This window comes from Ziziphus jujuba, chromosome 6 (assembly GCF_031755915.1).
Source record: "Ziziphus jujuba cultivar Dongzao chromosome 6, ASM3175591v1".
In the NCBI taxonomy this organism is placed as follows: Eukaryota; Viridiplantae; Streptophyta; class Magnoliopsida; order Rosales; family Rhamnaceae; genus Ziziphus; species Ziziphus jujuba.
This window is the reverse complement of record NC_083384.1, coordinates 6,275,684-6,292,028: the sequence shown is the minus strand read 5'-3', so window position 1 is coordinate 6,292,028 and position 16,345 is coordinate 6,275,684. Positions and strand designations below refer to the sequence as shown.

The 16,345-nt window shown below is 35.8% G+C and overlaps 2 protein-coding genes and 1 pseudogene across 2 annotated transcripts; 1 reads left to right on the top strand and 2 right to left on the bottom strand.

Annotated features, from left to right (window-relative positions):
- Positions 1–291: 291 nt before the first annotated feature.
- On the bottom strand, positions 292–8,850 carry LOC112492810 (SH3 domain-containing protein 1-like; annotated as a pseudogene).
- A 3,838-nt stretch (positions 8,851–12,688) lies between these two features.
- Positions 12,689–14,696, top strand: LOC132803957 (7-deoxyloganetic acid glucosyltransferase-like). Its single transcript, XM_060817825.1, has 2 exons — positions 12,689–13,286; positions 14,668–14,696. Exons 1-2 carry the CDS (start codon positions 12,689–12,691, stop codon positions 14,694–14,696), a joined length of 627 nt encoding a protein of 208 aa, XP_060673808.1.
- A 135-nt stretch (positions 14,697–14,831) lies between these two features.
- LOC132803956 (uncharacterized mitochondrial protein AtMg00810-like) lies at positions 14,832–15,344 on the bottom strand. Its single transcript, XM_060817824.1, has one exon. It carries the CDS (start codon positions 15,342–15,344, stop codon positions 14,832–14,834), a length of 513 nt encoding a protein of 170 aa, XP_060673807.1.
- Between the last annotated feature and the right edge of the window lie 1,001 nt (positions 15,345–16,345).

Below are 16,345 nucleotides of genomic sequence, written 5' to 3'. Positions count from 1 at the left end.
TTCAAAAAACCATTTACAGGATGGCTACTTTTCGAAAAAAACCCTTAATTAAATCTAATTAACAATTACTAATTTTTTCCTAAGAAAAAAATATATCCATATTACAAACCACAGCTTCCTCTCTCATATGAATTGAAATCACAAATAAGATTGTTTTCTGCTTAATGCCACACTGCCATAATGAATGTTGTTCTAAGGAAACAGACTGGAACTATAACACACAAAAAGCTACGGACTATACAACTTTTAACAACACAAAAACTAGGAACAAAGTTTGGGGGGAGGGGCATCTCACAAGCTTGAACGTGTTATTTTGTTTGTTGGGGCTTTCTATTACCTTTCTATATAAGCTGAGGGGAATCATCTAGCCTTGCTGGTGCACTCGCCCTCCGACCATCCATGAGGGGCCACCTGATGGATATCAATAACATACAAAATGATCATGATCAGACAAAAGCTCATTTCTTTGTTATCGAAATATGTTAGGGATCCCTCATATAACTTAAGTAAGATATTCTAATTTCAGCTGTTAGTTCATTTTGGATGGATAAGATGAATTTGAAAATAAAAACCTATAAGGTCAAAGCATGAACATTATACGCACTATAGAAATGTTATGTTAATGTAGAAACACTAGTTTACTTAGAAAATACGGTTTGAAAATTATCTAATATTCATTGAACAATATATTGTTGTTAACACTCGATCATAGCTCTGAATGCTTTCTGCTTTGCATATAATGTCAAGGAATCTAAGGAATTCTTATACACGCCACAAATAAGATACTCAAGCAGGGTGCACCCTAAGCTACAACATCCATCAGGTCACTTACTTTAAGATTTTCCCAACTACTTATGCTATACCTATCAAGTCATGAGTTTAAATATTAATGTATATATAACTTCAAAAGGAATAGGCTAATCAGAAAAAATTGACAACCTTACTCCAAATGTAATAGCTGAAATGGGAACGACATTCCAATTGAGCACCTCAAGTATATATGTTTATGTGATTTGGAGGATTATGGACATTCCTCATTATCTTAGTTACATAAAGAAGCAAATTGTTTTTGTGATGCTAAAATGTACTAGACTTTGCATGTTTTGAAAAGTATACCAAAATCGCTTTCAAAAGTGCTTTCAAAATTGTCTTCGAAGAAATCTTTTTAAATTATCATATTTTCAGTATTACAAGAAAAAACCTCGCAAACCTTTCCCTGACCTTGCTTCAAAAAACAAATGTTATTTCAATAAATATAAAAGCCTATAATCACAACCTCAAAATCTGAAGAAAGACAGATGTATTTACAATTAGCAGAGGACAGAGTACGTGGCGAACCACAACACAATCATCAACTGATAGACTCAGCTCCCCTTCTGCTTTAGCATCAAACTGGTGTATAACCTACAAGATGAAGTATTTCTAATAATATATTTCTTCCTAAAAAGAAAGGCAAAATGAAATAAAAAGTAGACTAACTACAATGGTAGCAAACCTAAATGATAAATATAGATATTAATTGGTTCCACGGTACAGCCACTCTAATAACAAAAGACTAGCTTACATTATGTTATCTCTGTGCATCATAATGAAAAACTATAATATTTAAGAGGTCTTGCTTTAGCGATAAAGAACATGTCATCTTGATGATCATTAGATTGCTATGAATTGTTATCTAGATTTCCAAGCCATTCATGCACATTTCTGTGAATCTACACTGGCACAGATGAAAATTCTTTTAACTGCTTCTCCATATTCATCTATGTTGTTTTTGTGACTCTAAATTAATTGTGAACATGAGGAGCTGATAGGATGATGTTTGGTGATGAAGTGAAGAGGAAGAAAGCAAGAGAAAAAAAAACCCAAAATTATGATTTTGCACCTCTTTAATGATATGTTAGCCTAGGAATTCATGCCCAACAGATCTAAGAGTGTTTTCTACTGGTTTTAGAGAGAGAAACAATGGATTCTTCAAAATCCCATCAATGGTGCCATGCTCTTGGTGATTAAGCTTGTAATCTCTTCAAGATAATGAGAATCATCATCTCTTTACTTGCCCGTGGACGTAGATCACCATGATCGAACCACGTAAAATTTTTATTTGTTTTTCTCTCTCTCTCCTCTTATATTTATGTGTTTGTCTTTCTCTCTCTCTCCTCTTTTGAGATCTTCTATTTCATCTATATTTGCTTGTTTGTGGACTTTTTCTGGGTTGTGTGCTGCTTATGGATATATATATTGCTTACGATACATAGGTTGAATCTTTACAATCTAGCATCAAGTATTTCAAAAAATATGGGGCAGGACAAGTTAATCTCATAAAAATAGGATAAAAGAAAATAGTAAACGTAGAGCAAAGCTGGATAAAAGACCTCAGTATGGAACTTCTCCAAAATAGCAGGAACATGTTGATGATAAGATCTCTCAGTGTTGACCTTGCAAAAAAATTTAAAATGGTATTTTTTGTTCTTAGACTCACTTGCCAAAGTTAAAATAAAATCATATAAATACCTCTATCCTCATTACAATGTAATAATAATGAAAACAAAGACATATAAAGATCTCTCAAGTTTTATTTTCCATTGGCAATGAGAACATGCCAACATATATATGGTGTTCTATTGGACAGAGAACTAGAAATATTACCATGATAAAAAGCCTATGAAAAGTCATCTGCTGCTGCTGATCCTCAACTCACAACATAGCAGTAGTCGCTTCTATGCCAACTGCCATAGTAGAAGATTTAAGATCAGCCAATCGTGCTTCTACACTGTGAAGCTTCACAGAACTCTCTCCAGACATAAAAAGATCCCTAGATTTTGAAACTTCGAAATCCCATTAATGGTGCCATGCTCTTGGTAATTAAGCTTGTACTCTCTTCAAGATAATGAGAATCATCATCTCTTTGCTTGCCCGTGGACATAGATCACCTTGATCAAACCATCTAAAACTTTTGTGTGTTTTTCTCTCTATCTCTCCTCTTATATTTATGTGCTTGTCTTTCTCTCTCTAGAATTTTCATATGGGTTTGTTATGAGATCTTCAATTTCATCTATAGTTTCTTATTTGTGGACTTTTTGTGGGTTGTGTGCTGCTTGTGGGTATATATATTACTTGATATACACAGGTTGAATCTCTACAAATTGGTATCAAAGCCTAGATTGGTGAAAATCTAGGAATTGGAGATTCAAGATTTGGGGCTTTTGTGTAGCCTCTTGTTGTTATCTTTTTGTAGTGGAATTGGAGGTTCCCTTGGTTGAAGCTAGGTTGATTATAGTGTTCCCAAGAAAATTTGACCATGTCTACTAAGTTTGAGGTGGAGAAATTCATGGGCTTAAATGATTTTGGCCTTTGGAAGATGAAAATGAAGGCAATGTTAGTCAAGGAAGCGTTAGATGTGGCTTTAGAAGGTGAGGAACATTTATTGGAAACAATGGATGTTATAGAGAAGAGGGAAAGGCATATATTTCAATAATTCTTGGTCTTAGAGACAAGGGGTTAAAAGAGATGTCGAAGGAAACAACGACGGCGGATGTTTGGAGAGTTTTAAAAGAGAGGTACATGGCTAAATCGGTACCAAACAGCATCAATTTGAAGCAACAGAAGGCCTTTGAGTGATAATCTTGATGACTTCACTAAGTTGATTCAAGACATGAAGAGTATGCAAATCTTAATTGAGGGTGAGGACCAAGCGGTGATTTTGCTTAATTCTTTGCCTTAAGGAAACAAGCACTTTGTGGATACTCTCAAGTATGGAAGACAAACCTTGGATGTGAAGGAAGTTATAGCGATGATAGTTGATAAGGATGCGGAGAAGAGCTTGAGTGGCAAGAGTAATGATGGGTTAGGACTCACAGTGAGAGGTAGAACCTCGGATCGACCTAGTGGTAGAAATTGGCGAGGTAAAAGTCAAGGTAGATCAAAATCAAGGGACAAAATGAGATGTTTCCGTTGTAATCAATTAGGGTATTTCAAGAAGGATTGTCCGGAGAGGCTTAGAAAGAGGAAGGACAAGCAATCCAATGGAGATGCAAGTGTTGCCTCGAAAGGTTATGAAAGCTCCAAAGTATTGCTTGTAACCGACCGAGACAATGGTGTTGAGTGGATGCTTGACTCGAGTTGTACTTTCCATATGAGTCCGATGAGGAGTTATTTTGATACATTTAAGGAACTAGATGCTTAAACTAGATGGAGGACATGTTTTCATGGGGAACAATGCGATTTGCAATGTTGAGGGGATTGGTACGATAAAGTTGAAGCTTCATGATGAAGTTGTGAGAACTTTGTCGGATGTGCGGTATATTCCCGAGTTGAAGAGGAATTTGATTTCTCTTGGTACATTGGATGAGCATGGATATAGTTATAAGGCCGAAAGAGGCACTTTGAATGTCTTGAAGGGTTCAATGGTAGCGATGAAGGCTTCTAAGAAGAATGGCTTGTATGTGCTAGATGGAAATGCGGTTCAAGGTGAAGCTTCGGTCTCGGAGAATGAGAAAGTGAGCGACACCACACTTTGACATAGAAGGCTAGGCCATATTAGCAAGAAAGGACTAATTGAGCTTAGTAAGAAAGGGCTTTTGTGTGGGCACAAGGCAGAGAAACTTGACTTTTGTAAGCATTGTATCTATGGCAAGCAAGCTAGGATGAAGTTCAATAACACGATGCATCGAACTAAGGGGATCTTGGATTATGTTCATTCTAATGTATGGGGACCCACGAGAATGAATTCAATGGGTGGTTGTAGGTATTTCATGACCTTCATTGATGATTACTCAAGGAGAGTATGGGTTTACATGTTGAAAACCAAGGATGAGGCTTTCACTAAGTTCAAGGAATGGAAGGTTATGGTTGAGAACCAAATCAGAAAGAAGATGAAGATGCTCCGAATGGATAATGGGCTCAAGTATTGCAATAAGGAGTTCAATTCCTATTGCAATGAGCATGGAATTATGAGACATAAGACCTTGTGGATGACTCATCAACAAAATGGTCTTACCTAACATATGAATAGGACCATTTTGGAAAGAGTGAGAAGTATGCTTTCCAATGCTAACTTACCTACAAGTTTTTGGGCGGAGGTGGTGAATACCGTGGTGTTCTTGATCAATCGGTGTCTATCGAGTGCTATTGAGTTTGAGACTCCAATGGAGAAATGGTCCAAGCATGCATCATATTTAAGTAATCTCAAAGTCTTTGGTTGCACTTCGTATGTTCATGTAAACAAAGGCAAGTTACATCCAAGACCTATGAAATGCATTTTCTTGGGGTACCCAGAGGGTGTCAAAGGCTATAGACTTTGGAATCTAGATATAAAGAAGTGTGTGATTAGTAGGGATGTGGTGCTCAAGGAGAGTGAGATGCTTGGGTTGGCGAAGGATGGAGAATCTTCGAGTGGAGGTGAAGTTGACAAGGAGACATTTGCTGTTGGATTGAGGATAATCCAAGAAAGAAAGTGACTCAGGAGGAGCACCGTGATACACAAGTGACTCAAAAACAAGTTGATGAGGTAGTTGATTGTACCAATGAGGAGGTGGTTGATGTTGATAACCTCCATGATCACAATTTGGCTTGCTATAGAGAACGGAGACAATCCAAGGCACCAGTGAGATATGGTTTTGTGGATTGTATTGCGTATGCTCTCGAAGTTGCGGAAGAAATGGACTCGGAGCCTAACACTTTTTAGGAAGCTTTAGTTTCAAAAGATTTTGTAAACTAGAAGGCGGCCATGGATGAGGAGATGGATTCGTTGCACAGGAATCAAACTTGGAAGTTAGTAGATAAGCCTAAAAGTGGAAGAATTATCGGTTGCAAGTGGGTGTTCAAGAAGAAGGAAGGTGTACCCGGAGTTGAGGCACCAAGGTTCAAAGCTCGATTGGTTGCAAAGGGTTATACTCAAAAGGAGGGAATGGATTTCAGTGAAATATTCTCTCCGGTGGTGAGACACACTTCTATTCGGATTTTGTTATCACTTGTGGTTCACAAGGGTCTCGAGTTGCATTAATTGGACATCAAGATGGCATTCTTGCATGGAGACCTCAAGGAAGAGATTTACATGGCTCAACCCGAAGGTTATGCAAAGGGTGCCAAGGTATGCTTGCTTCAAAAATCCCTTTATGACTTGAGACAATCTCCTAGACAATGGTATAAAAAATTCGATATGTTTATGCTTGGTATTGGCTTTACGAGGAGCATGTTTGATCTTTGTGTGTATTACAAAGAGTTGTCGAATGGGGAGTTCATTTATCTCTTGTTGTATGTTGATTATATGTTGATTGCATGCAAACATATGGATGAGATTGATAATTTGAAGAAGTTGATGAGTTCTAATTTTGAGATGAAAGACTTTGGAGAAGCCAAAAAAATTTTGGGGATCAATATATTTCGAGATAAGAAGAATGGGGAAATATTTGTCTCTCAAAGGAAGTATATTGAGAAGGTTTTGGAAAGGTTCAACATGGCCGATGTAAATCTCGTGATCATGCCTTTAGCACCCCACTTTAAATTGTCATCCAAGCAATGCCTGAAAAGTGAACAAAAGAGGGAGAGCATGGCTAAGACGCCATATGCAAGTGCTATAGGTTGCATCATGTATTTGATGGTGTGTACTAGACCGGACATCATTCATGCAGTTAGTGTGGTGAGTAAATTTATGAGTAATCTGGGCAAACCACATTGGGAGGCTTTACAATGGATTCTAAAGTATTTGAAGGGATCCATCGATGTTGGCTTATTATATTGGAAAGAGAACAATGGTAATGCTAATTGTGTTGTCGATATTATGATGCGGACCTTGGTAGTAATCGGGACAAGAGAAAGTCCTTGATGGGTTATATATTTTCAGCTTGGGGTAATACAATTAGTTGGAGAGGATCATTACAACCGATGGCTGCACTCTCAAATACCGAAGCCGAATATATGGCAGCCATGGAAAAAACAAGGTGGTTAAAATAGTTGGTAAATGAGCTTGGTGTTCCCTAAAACCAAGTCATTGTGCATTGTGACAACCAAAGTGCAATCTTCTTGGCAAAGAATCAAGCATTCTCGGACCATACAAAGCATATTAAGAAGAAGTACCACTTTGTTCGAGAATTGATCGATAAAGGTGAGTGGATTTGGTGAAGATTGCGGGTGAAAAGAATCCCGCGGATATGTTGATGAAGGTAGTTCCAATGGAGAAGCTTAGGCTCTGTATGAGTCTAAGCAATATGCAAAGCAAGTGATGAGGATGAGTGTGTAAGCAAGGAGTGATGGGAAATGATTTGAAGAGTATGTGAATTTAGAGTCAAGGTGAAGAAATGTTGTTTTCGTGACTCTAAATTAATGGTGAACATGAGGAGTTGATGGGATGATGTTTGGTGATAAAGTGAAGAGGGAAAAATAGAAAAAGAAAAAAAAATCCAAAATTATGAATTTGCCCCTCTTTAGTGATATGTTAGCCTAGGAATTCATGCCAAACAGATCTAAGAGTGTTTTCTACTGATTTTAAAGAGAGAAACAGTGGATTCTTCAAAATCCCATCAATGGTGCCATGTTCTTGGTGATTAAGCTAGTAATCTCTTCAAGATAATGAGAATCACCATCTCTTTACTTGCCCATGGACATAGATCATCTTGATCAAACCATGTAAAACTTTTGTGTGTTTTTCTCTCTCTCTCCTCTTATATTTATGTGCTTGTCATTCTCTCTCTAGAATTTTCAATATTCTGAGATCTTCTATTTCATCTACATTTGCTTGTTTGTGGACTTTTTGTAGGTTGTGTGCTGCTTATGGATATATATATATATACATATTGCTTGCTATACACAAGCTAAATCTCTACAATCTAGCGTCAAGTATTTCAAAAAATATGGGGCAGGACAAGTTAATCTCATAAAAATAGGATAAAAGAAAATATTAAAGGCAGAGCAAAGCTAGATAACAGACCTCAGCATGGAACTTCTCGAAAATAGCAAGAACATGTTGATGATAAGATCTTTTAGCATTGACCTTGCAAAAAAATTTAAAATGGTATTTTTATTTTTTTTCTTAGACTCACTTGCCAAAGTTAAAATAAAATCATATAAATACCTCTATCCTCATTACAATGTAATAATAATGAAAACAAAGACATATAAAGATCTCTCAAGTTTTATTTTCCATTGGCAATGAAAACATGCCAACATATATATGGTGTTCTGTTGGACAGAGAACTAGAAATATTACCATGATAAGAAGCCTATGAAAAGTCATCTACTGCTGCTGATCCTCAACTCACAACATAGCAGCAGTCGCTTCTATGCCAAGTGCCATAGTAGAAGATTTACGATCAGCCAATCGTGCTTCTGCGCTTTGAAGCTTCACAGAATTCTCTCTAGACATAGAAAGATCCCTAGTTTTGATCGACGCCTCAAAACTTCAGTTACCCGATAAGAAGATATTAACTATGAACTATGAATATGCAGTTTTCTACACCAGTGTTTACTCCTAAACTTGAGATTAGAAATTTACCTGGGCCTCCATCTCCTTATGGAGTTTATCATAACGGTGTGCCAAGTGACAAGCAGTTTCAAAAGGCGCTTCATTTATTTGTGTCTGTAATGGCTCACAAACCTACAGATTTAAAACCTAAGGTACAATTACAAACATAGAAAGAAACAAAGAAGATGAAACTTTAAAATAGTAGTAGACAATAATAAAATATATCCTACGCTCATCACTTATTCGTTGTAAAAAAAACTAGTTGGTAAGGTAGTTAGAATACCTTCCTTACTACAATTAAAGAATAAAAGTACTCTAAGCATGGTTAAAATCACTAACGTCCTCAGCACTCAATACAAATGTAATGTTTCACATAAGTTGTTACAGGCCATTAACTTTTGTGAAACCCAAAAAGAAGTAAAAGTGAATAACAGAACAAATCATTTGATGTGGTACACATCCTGATGATATATAACACCAAGTATAATATTGGGATTGTTTCACAAGCAAAGCACAAACTAAACTGAGAGAATCCTACTTTATATGCCAAAGCACAAACTAAACTGAGAGAATCATATTTTATATCCCTTCAACGTAGCATCTTTAATGTTGAAAAATATAGCCAGCTAGTAGAAAATGTAGCCACGCAGACAGCGAACATAAGTGATAAGTCTTAATTCCTACAACCTAATAGGCATAACTATTTTCTTTTAGAGTTCCCCTACCCTCCCTTGAAACAAAAAATCTTCACTCCAAACTCTCGAGTCCAACACATAAACAAGTACAGGGTAAGAAAGGCCGTAATTTAGAAATGCCAAAAGTAAATTCCCTAATTTAGAAATGCCAAAAGCAAATTTTGGCATTTTTTTTTCCACAAAAATCCTAAAACACATTCAAGTCCTGTGTACTTTTCAAGGATCATGTCATGAGATTGCTAAAATGTGTGTACTTTTCAATTGAATTATATGAGGTACCAAAGTTGATAGAAGCGAGATGGCAAAAGGACCATGCGTGCTCTAATTCTCATATCCATATTTACAGCAATCTTCGGCCAACTTCCTCACTGAATTATTTAAGGTGGAATTTATATGTTGGCCTTGTAAAAGGAACACATTAAGTAGATAAAAAAATATTCTTATCTATCTCCATTTGCATGCACATGTAGCTTGTAGAAATAAAATTTTCAACTCCACAAACAATATTCCGCTGAAAGTGCTGCACAGCATTATCTATCATTAGATTAAAAATGCCGAAATATAGTTTATGTTAACTGACAATCTAACATCACAACACTTGGGAACTACACCTTAGCTTCCCTTGTAGATTTGTACAAATTTCAAAGTTGTTGATGGCACAAAGTTTCAGCTTCATCAACCATAACGGCATGATTATCTAAGCTTCCCAATCGTCTTAATACTGCCAGCAAAACAATGAACATCGAAATCAAATTCAAAACTTATGATGCCTAACGGTCGCATTTGGCATTCCATATTAGATGGTATAAGGACTCTGGATCCTTCTAGTACTTTTTTGTCATACCAAACAATCATGTGCTTGGTTTGACAAGAAGTATGCATGAGCTAATAGACCCAACTCATTTAAATATAGTCCAATCGATATAATAACAGTAATTTATTATTAATTCATATGATGGTAAAAGAAAGGCTAAGGATCAGATCAAAATGCATATATCTGGCAAACAATCTAATAGTTACCCCCTCAAAGTATGATACATTTCCCCCATTCCGTAATGTAAAATTCATTTATGATAATATCGACACCTACGTTTAAAAGAATATATATATATATATATATATAAACAGAGAAGAAAATATAAGTCATAGGGGTTGCAATTGACAAAAAAAATAGAAAATAAAAAAGAAAGCACATAAAGATCCCAAATTAACAAGAATTTTACTGTTAAAAAGTAAGAAAAAAGCATTTCAAAAAGTGATCAAAAAACAATATTCCAACAACCATTTCAATAAACAGTCAAAATTCTTCATTTCAATAATAATAGTCATTTTCATAACACTGAAGTTTTTTTAGAGTCGTTAGCTTCAGGGTTCAAAAGAACTCCAAAGTTAAGCATTCTTAGACGAGAGCAATCATAAGATCCAAAAAACTCCATAATGAGTACGGTAAAAAGTTACTTCCTAATAAACTATGAACAAAAAATCCATACCAAATGTTGTAGAATGTTACAAAAATATTATTATAACCTAATTAATAATGATAGAGTAACCAAATTAATCACTAAATTTATTTACAAAATGATATAGTGGATGATATGCTAATATTTATGTGATTTGTCTTTTTGATTAACTTATTCATTTTAAAAGTTTATTTTTTCATATTTAGATTACATGAATGTGCTAATTAATATTAATATCTTTAATACGTATAATTTGTTAAATAAATTTAATAACATATATCTTTAAAGGAATAATGTGTCATTCATTGGTAAACATCTTGATCTTGTTTAGGCTTCTTGGTACCCCCAGGCATTAATCTTATACAAATAGTTAAGAAATTAAGATAAGTATATTTTACTCCCCTAAACTATACTGTTTCTTACACTCTAACCCCCATATACAAAACTCTTAACATTCATTATCTCAGCTATTATTTTCCTACCAGTTAAATTCAATCATGCAGTTTGACCAATGAATTTGTTGAAAATTAAACCTATATAATTCTTTAACTTTGTTTTATAAATAGTTTGATTTTATTTTATTTAACTCTTGGACAATATTTATGACTAGTTTTGTCAAATTTATAAGAGATAATTGTATTATTGATTGGACTAAACTCGTAAAACAAGAATTGGAATTTATTTGATCACTTGAATCACTCTTTAATCTCAAAATCATCATGGTTTTCATGGTAATTAAGGTGAATACATGTTCTTAACATATCAAAACTCACTTTTTTTTTTTTTTTGCTCGAAAGAAAATATGTCTCCTGGTAGTATCATAGGCATCAGGCCATCAGGCCGTAGCTCTGCGCCACACTGCATTGCAACAATGGGACCATCCGAGGCAATATCGGGGCTTGCTATGACCCAAACCTCAATTCCCAAACTTGCAAATGTAAAGGCTGAATGGCTTACTGCTGCTACACTATCACCCTTAGCGGTATATCAAAACTCACTTTTTAATAACATATAATTATAATATATATGATGTAAAATTCATTCCATATAAATATATACATATAACATTATTTATTGAAGAGAATCTTTGAGAAGTCTCCTAGGATACATGAAAGCTACGTCAACATGCGTACAGCAGGCCAACAGCTTTAGCCAGCATGCGTTCCTAAAATGCAAAAGTTTTCTACCATTCCAGAAAACATCAACAACTAAAAAGAAACAAGAAACACCAATAAAACAAAATATTAATTCAAAAAGAGAAGTCCGTCAACATATATGGAAAACCATGACAATGTAACATGACCAACGATATTAATGACGATGTCGAAAATATAAAATAAAGAAAGTATTTTGAATTTTAAAATTAAAAAAAAATACACGAGAAAGAACAAGATGAAAATTAATATATATATATATGTATTTATATAAACTTGTGAGATAGTCTTGATTAAATTTGTGTGATTGAATTGGTAGGCTCAAAGATGGAGTTGAAGCCCCATGTGGTAATGCTTCCCTTACCATTCTAAGGCCATATTAAACCATTCCTTTTGCTTAGCACAGCTTCTCAGCCAAACAGGCCTTTACATTACCTTCGTAAACACTCGCTATAACCATAAGTGCTTCTCCAATCTCTCAGCTCTCTCCTTGCAATTCCCTAACCTCCATTTCGAGTCTATCTCAGATGGCATGCCGGACGAAGATGACCAGCCACGTCCCCTCATTTATGATTTCTTCTACGGCTTGAAGTACCAAGCTAAAGAACATCTGAAAGAGCTTATTGGTACCCTTAGCCGGAGGTCAGAGAATGCTCAATCGCCGCCTATCACATGTATCATCGGCGATGGAAGTGTATCTTTTCCGGTTGATGTGGCGGAGGAGTTGGGAATTCCTGTGATTTCGTTTTGTTGTCATAGTGCTCATTACTTGTTAGCATATATTTGTATCCCTAAACTCATTGAAGATGGCCAGCTTACAAGATCAAACCCCTCCATGCACTTCTAAATTCCCAAATCAGACATCATCGATGTCCGCTAATGGCATCGCACGACTCTCTTTGGAAAACCAAACATGATTGCATGGCGTGGCTTGATTCTCAACCGTCCAGATCTGTTCTCTACGTCAGCTTTGGAAGTCTTGTCAAAACATCGTTAGCCCAGCTTTTAGAGTTTTGGAATGGCTTGGTTGACAGTGGCTACTCTTTCCCGTGGGCTATACGGCCGGATATGGTGGATGAAGAAAACGACAACGGCGTCATTTCATTCCCTAAGGTACTTGAAATTGGGCCAAAAGAAAGAGGGTATATAGTTGATTGGGCCCCACAAGAACGAGTCTTGGCCCACGATGCTGTGGGCGGGTTTCTAACCCATGGTGGTTGGAACTCGATCTTGGAGAGTATTTTGGCGGAAGGTCCTATGATTGGTTGGCCCAACTTAGGGGATCAAAGGGTTAATGTTGTATGTATTAGAAACGTGTGGAGAATTGGGGTTGAATTAGAGGCGTGTGACAGGTGGACCATACAGAGAACAATCAAGACATTGATGGAGAGAAGGGTGGAGTTTCAAAGGTCAATGGATAGAATTGCCAAATGGGCTAGGGATAGCATTGACAAAAATGGATCTTCCTGCCACAATTTAGAAATGTTTGTTGATGATCTTAAGAAAATCAAAGCAAAGAGTTTATCTGTAGGAATAATATATATATATATATATACACATATGCACACAAAAGTTATCTATCATATATATATATATACACACACAAAGGTTATCTATCGGGCACAACCTATGGTGGATGATTAGCATATATATACATATATGAATATTATATGCATGTAATGAGAATGGCATTTGCTATACTAAAATTAATTATCGACTTAGATTTTTATAATGAATTTGATATTTCGGAATGGGTAAGTTCTAAAACTCTTTTGTTTGGATCAAGTAAATATCTTATTAAGTAATTTGATATTCTTTAATCAAATCTAACAATAACCAAATTTGTTTCTAGGAAAAAAAAAATATTTATATCCACACATTACAAACCACAGCTTCCTCTCTCATATGATTTGAAATCGCAAATATAGATATTTTTCCTACTTAATGCCACACTGCCAGAAAGAATGTTGTTCTAATGAAACAAAATGGAACTATAATACACAAAAAGACAAGGACTATATTACTTTTAACAACATAAAAACTAGGAACAAAGTACAAGGTGGAGGGGCATCTCACAAGCTTGAACGTGCTATTTGTTTGTTGGGGCTTTCTCTTCCCTTTCTACGTAAGCAGAGGGGAACCATCTAGCCTTGCCATTGCACTCGCCTTTTGACTCCATGAGGAGCCACCTGATTGATATCAACAACAGCATGCAAAATAATTGTGATCAGAAAAAAGCTCTTTGACTTGCACCAAAATATGTTCCGGATCCTACATACAACTTGAGCAAGATATTCTAATTTCTTTTGATAGGCTAATCAAAAAAAGTAGACACCTTTACTCCAAATTTAATAGCTGAAATGGGAACGACATTCCCATTGAACACCTCAAGTATGAAAGTTCTTGCAATTTGGAGTGTTATGGATATTCTTGATTATCTTAGTTAAACAAAGTATTAAGAAAAATACTATAGAAAATGAATGAATGAAGAAGGGGAGAATCTTCTCATTAATTCTGGAAAATGGCTGTACAGAAGGCTTATATGCCTTAATCAGTTACAGAATATATGAACCATTTTTAAGAAAAGGAAGAGAAATGGGATTTTTTCTCTACTACAAGACAAAAATAGTTGTAACAATCTAATTGTAAAATGACTAAAAAAAACAAAAGAAAGAGGCTATTTATTTGTAAAACTCCCCCTCAAGATGGAGAATACATATCATATTTTCTCATCTTGCTTAAAAGAGAATGAAACAGTGGTGAATGTAGTGCCTTGGTCATCATGTCTGCCAGTTGGTTCCATGAGGTGACATGCAAAGTTTTAAGAATCCCTATCTGTATCTTCTCCCAAACAATGTGATAATCAATCTCAATATGTTTAGTGTGCTCATGATAAACAGGATTGGCTGCTTTGTGTAGAGCAGCTTGATTATCACAAAAAAAGTATTGCTGGTCCTTTTTTATTGATCTTCATATCTTTGAGAAGAGACAATATCCAAATTATCTCGCATGTTGCATTGGCCAAGGCTCTATATGCTACCTCTACTAAAGACCTTGACACTATCTATTGTTTCTTTGATTTCCAAGATATTAGGGATGAACCAAGAAAAATGCAAAAAACACTTATAGAATGGCGAGTGTCAGGACATGCCGCCCAATCTGAATCTATGAACCCTTTAAGCTGCAACTTTGAATTAGCAGGATAAAAAATCCCTTGGCCTGGAGCACTTTTAATATATTGTAGAACCCGAGTTGCTGCCTTAAGGTGAGAGTCACGTGATGAGGCTAGAAATTGGTTAAACCGATTCACAGCATATGTAATATCTAGCCTGGCAATAGTGAGATAGATGAGCTTTCCAATAAATCTTCTATATCCTGTTGAGTCTGAAAGAATTTCCCCATCAGAGGAAGACAATTTCAAATTTGGTTCCATAGGTGTGCTTATTGATTTGCAGCCTAAAAGACCAGCATCAGACAATAGTTCTAAGGCATATTTTCGATTGAACACAGAGATACCAGCAGCTGTTCGTGAAACTTCCAGCCCCAAGAAATATTTCAATGTTCCAAGGTCCTTCATCTTAAACCAAAGGCTCAAAACTGGTTTTTAAATCCATTACAGCTTCAAAATTGTTACTAGCAACTATGATATCATCCATATACACCAAGAGTGCTATGAAAACGTTACCTGAATGCCTTATGAACAAAGAATGATTTCCATAAAATTGCACAAAACCCTCTTGAAAAAGAGCAGTTGAAAACTTACTAAACCATTGTCATGAAGCTTGCTTGAGGCCATATAATGACTTATGTAACCTGCAAACAGCATTCTTAGGTAAAAACTCCCCCTGTCTACATAAGTATCCAGGTGGTAAGCTCATGTAGACTTCCTCAGAAAGGTCACCATGTAAAAAGGCATTAGTAATATCAAATTGGTGCAAAATCAACCCATGAATGGCTGCAAAAGCAAGTAGTAATTTAACTGTAACAAGCTTGGTAACAGGTGAGAAAGTATCAAGGTAGTCAATTCCCTCTTGTTGCATGTATCCGTTCACAACAATTCGTGCCTTATATCGCTCCACACTCCCATCAGCATTGAACTTAATTTTATAAACCCACTTACATCCAACAAGTTGCTTACCTGGAGGTAAAAAGGTGATGCTCCATGTACCATTGTCTTCCAAGGCTTGTAATTTAATTTCCATAGCTTCATTCCAAATAGGAGAAGCAGCAGCTTCAGCATAGGACTTAGGCTCTATGTGTGAGGAGATGGAGAGAATAAAGGCTTTATGGTGTGAAAAGAGACGATTATAGGACATATAGGATGAACGTGGATGCAGAGTTGATGATTTAGAATGGGATAGGGTGATGGATGAAGAACTGAATGATAGGTTACAATGATAATCAAACAAATAGGAAGGTTGTTTGACAACTCTCTTACGATGGGTGGAAGCTATAGAAGTGGGAGGTGGTGTGGATGAGGAAGTGGACACTATCTCTGAATTTTATGAACTATAAATTTCATGGGCTGGTAAAGGCAAAACATTGTCAGAAAATAATCATAGTTAAGTGTGGTGTGTC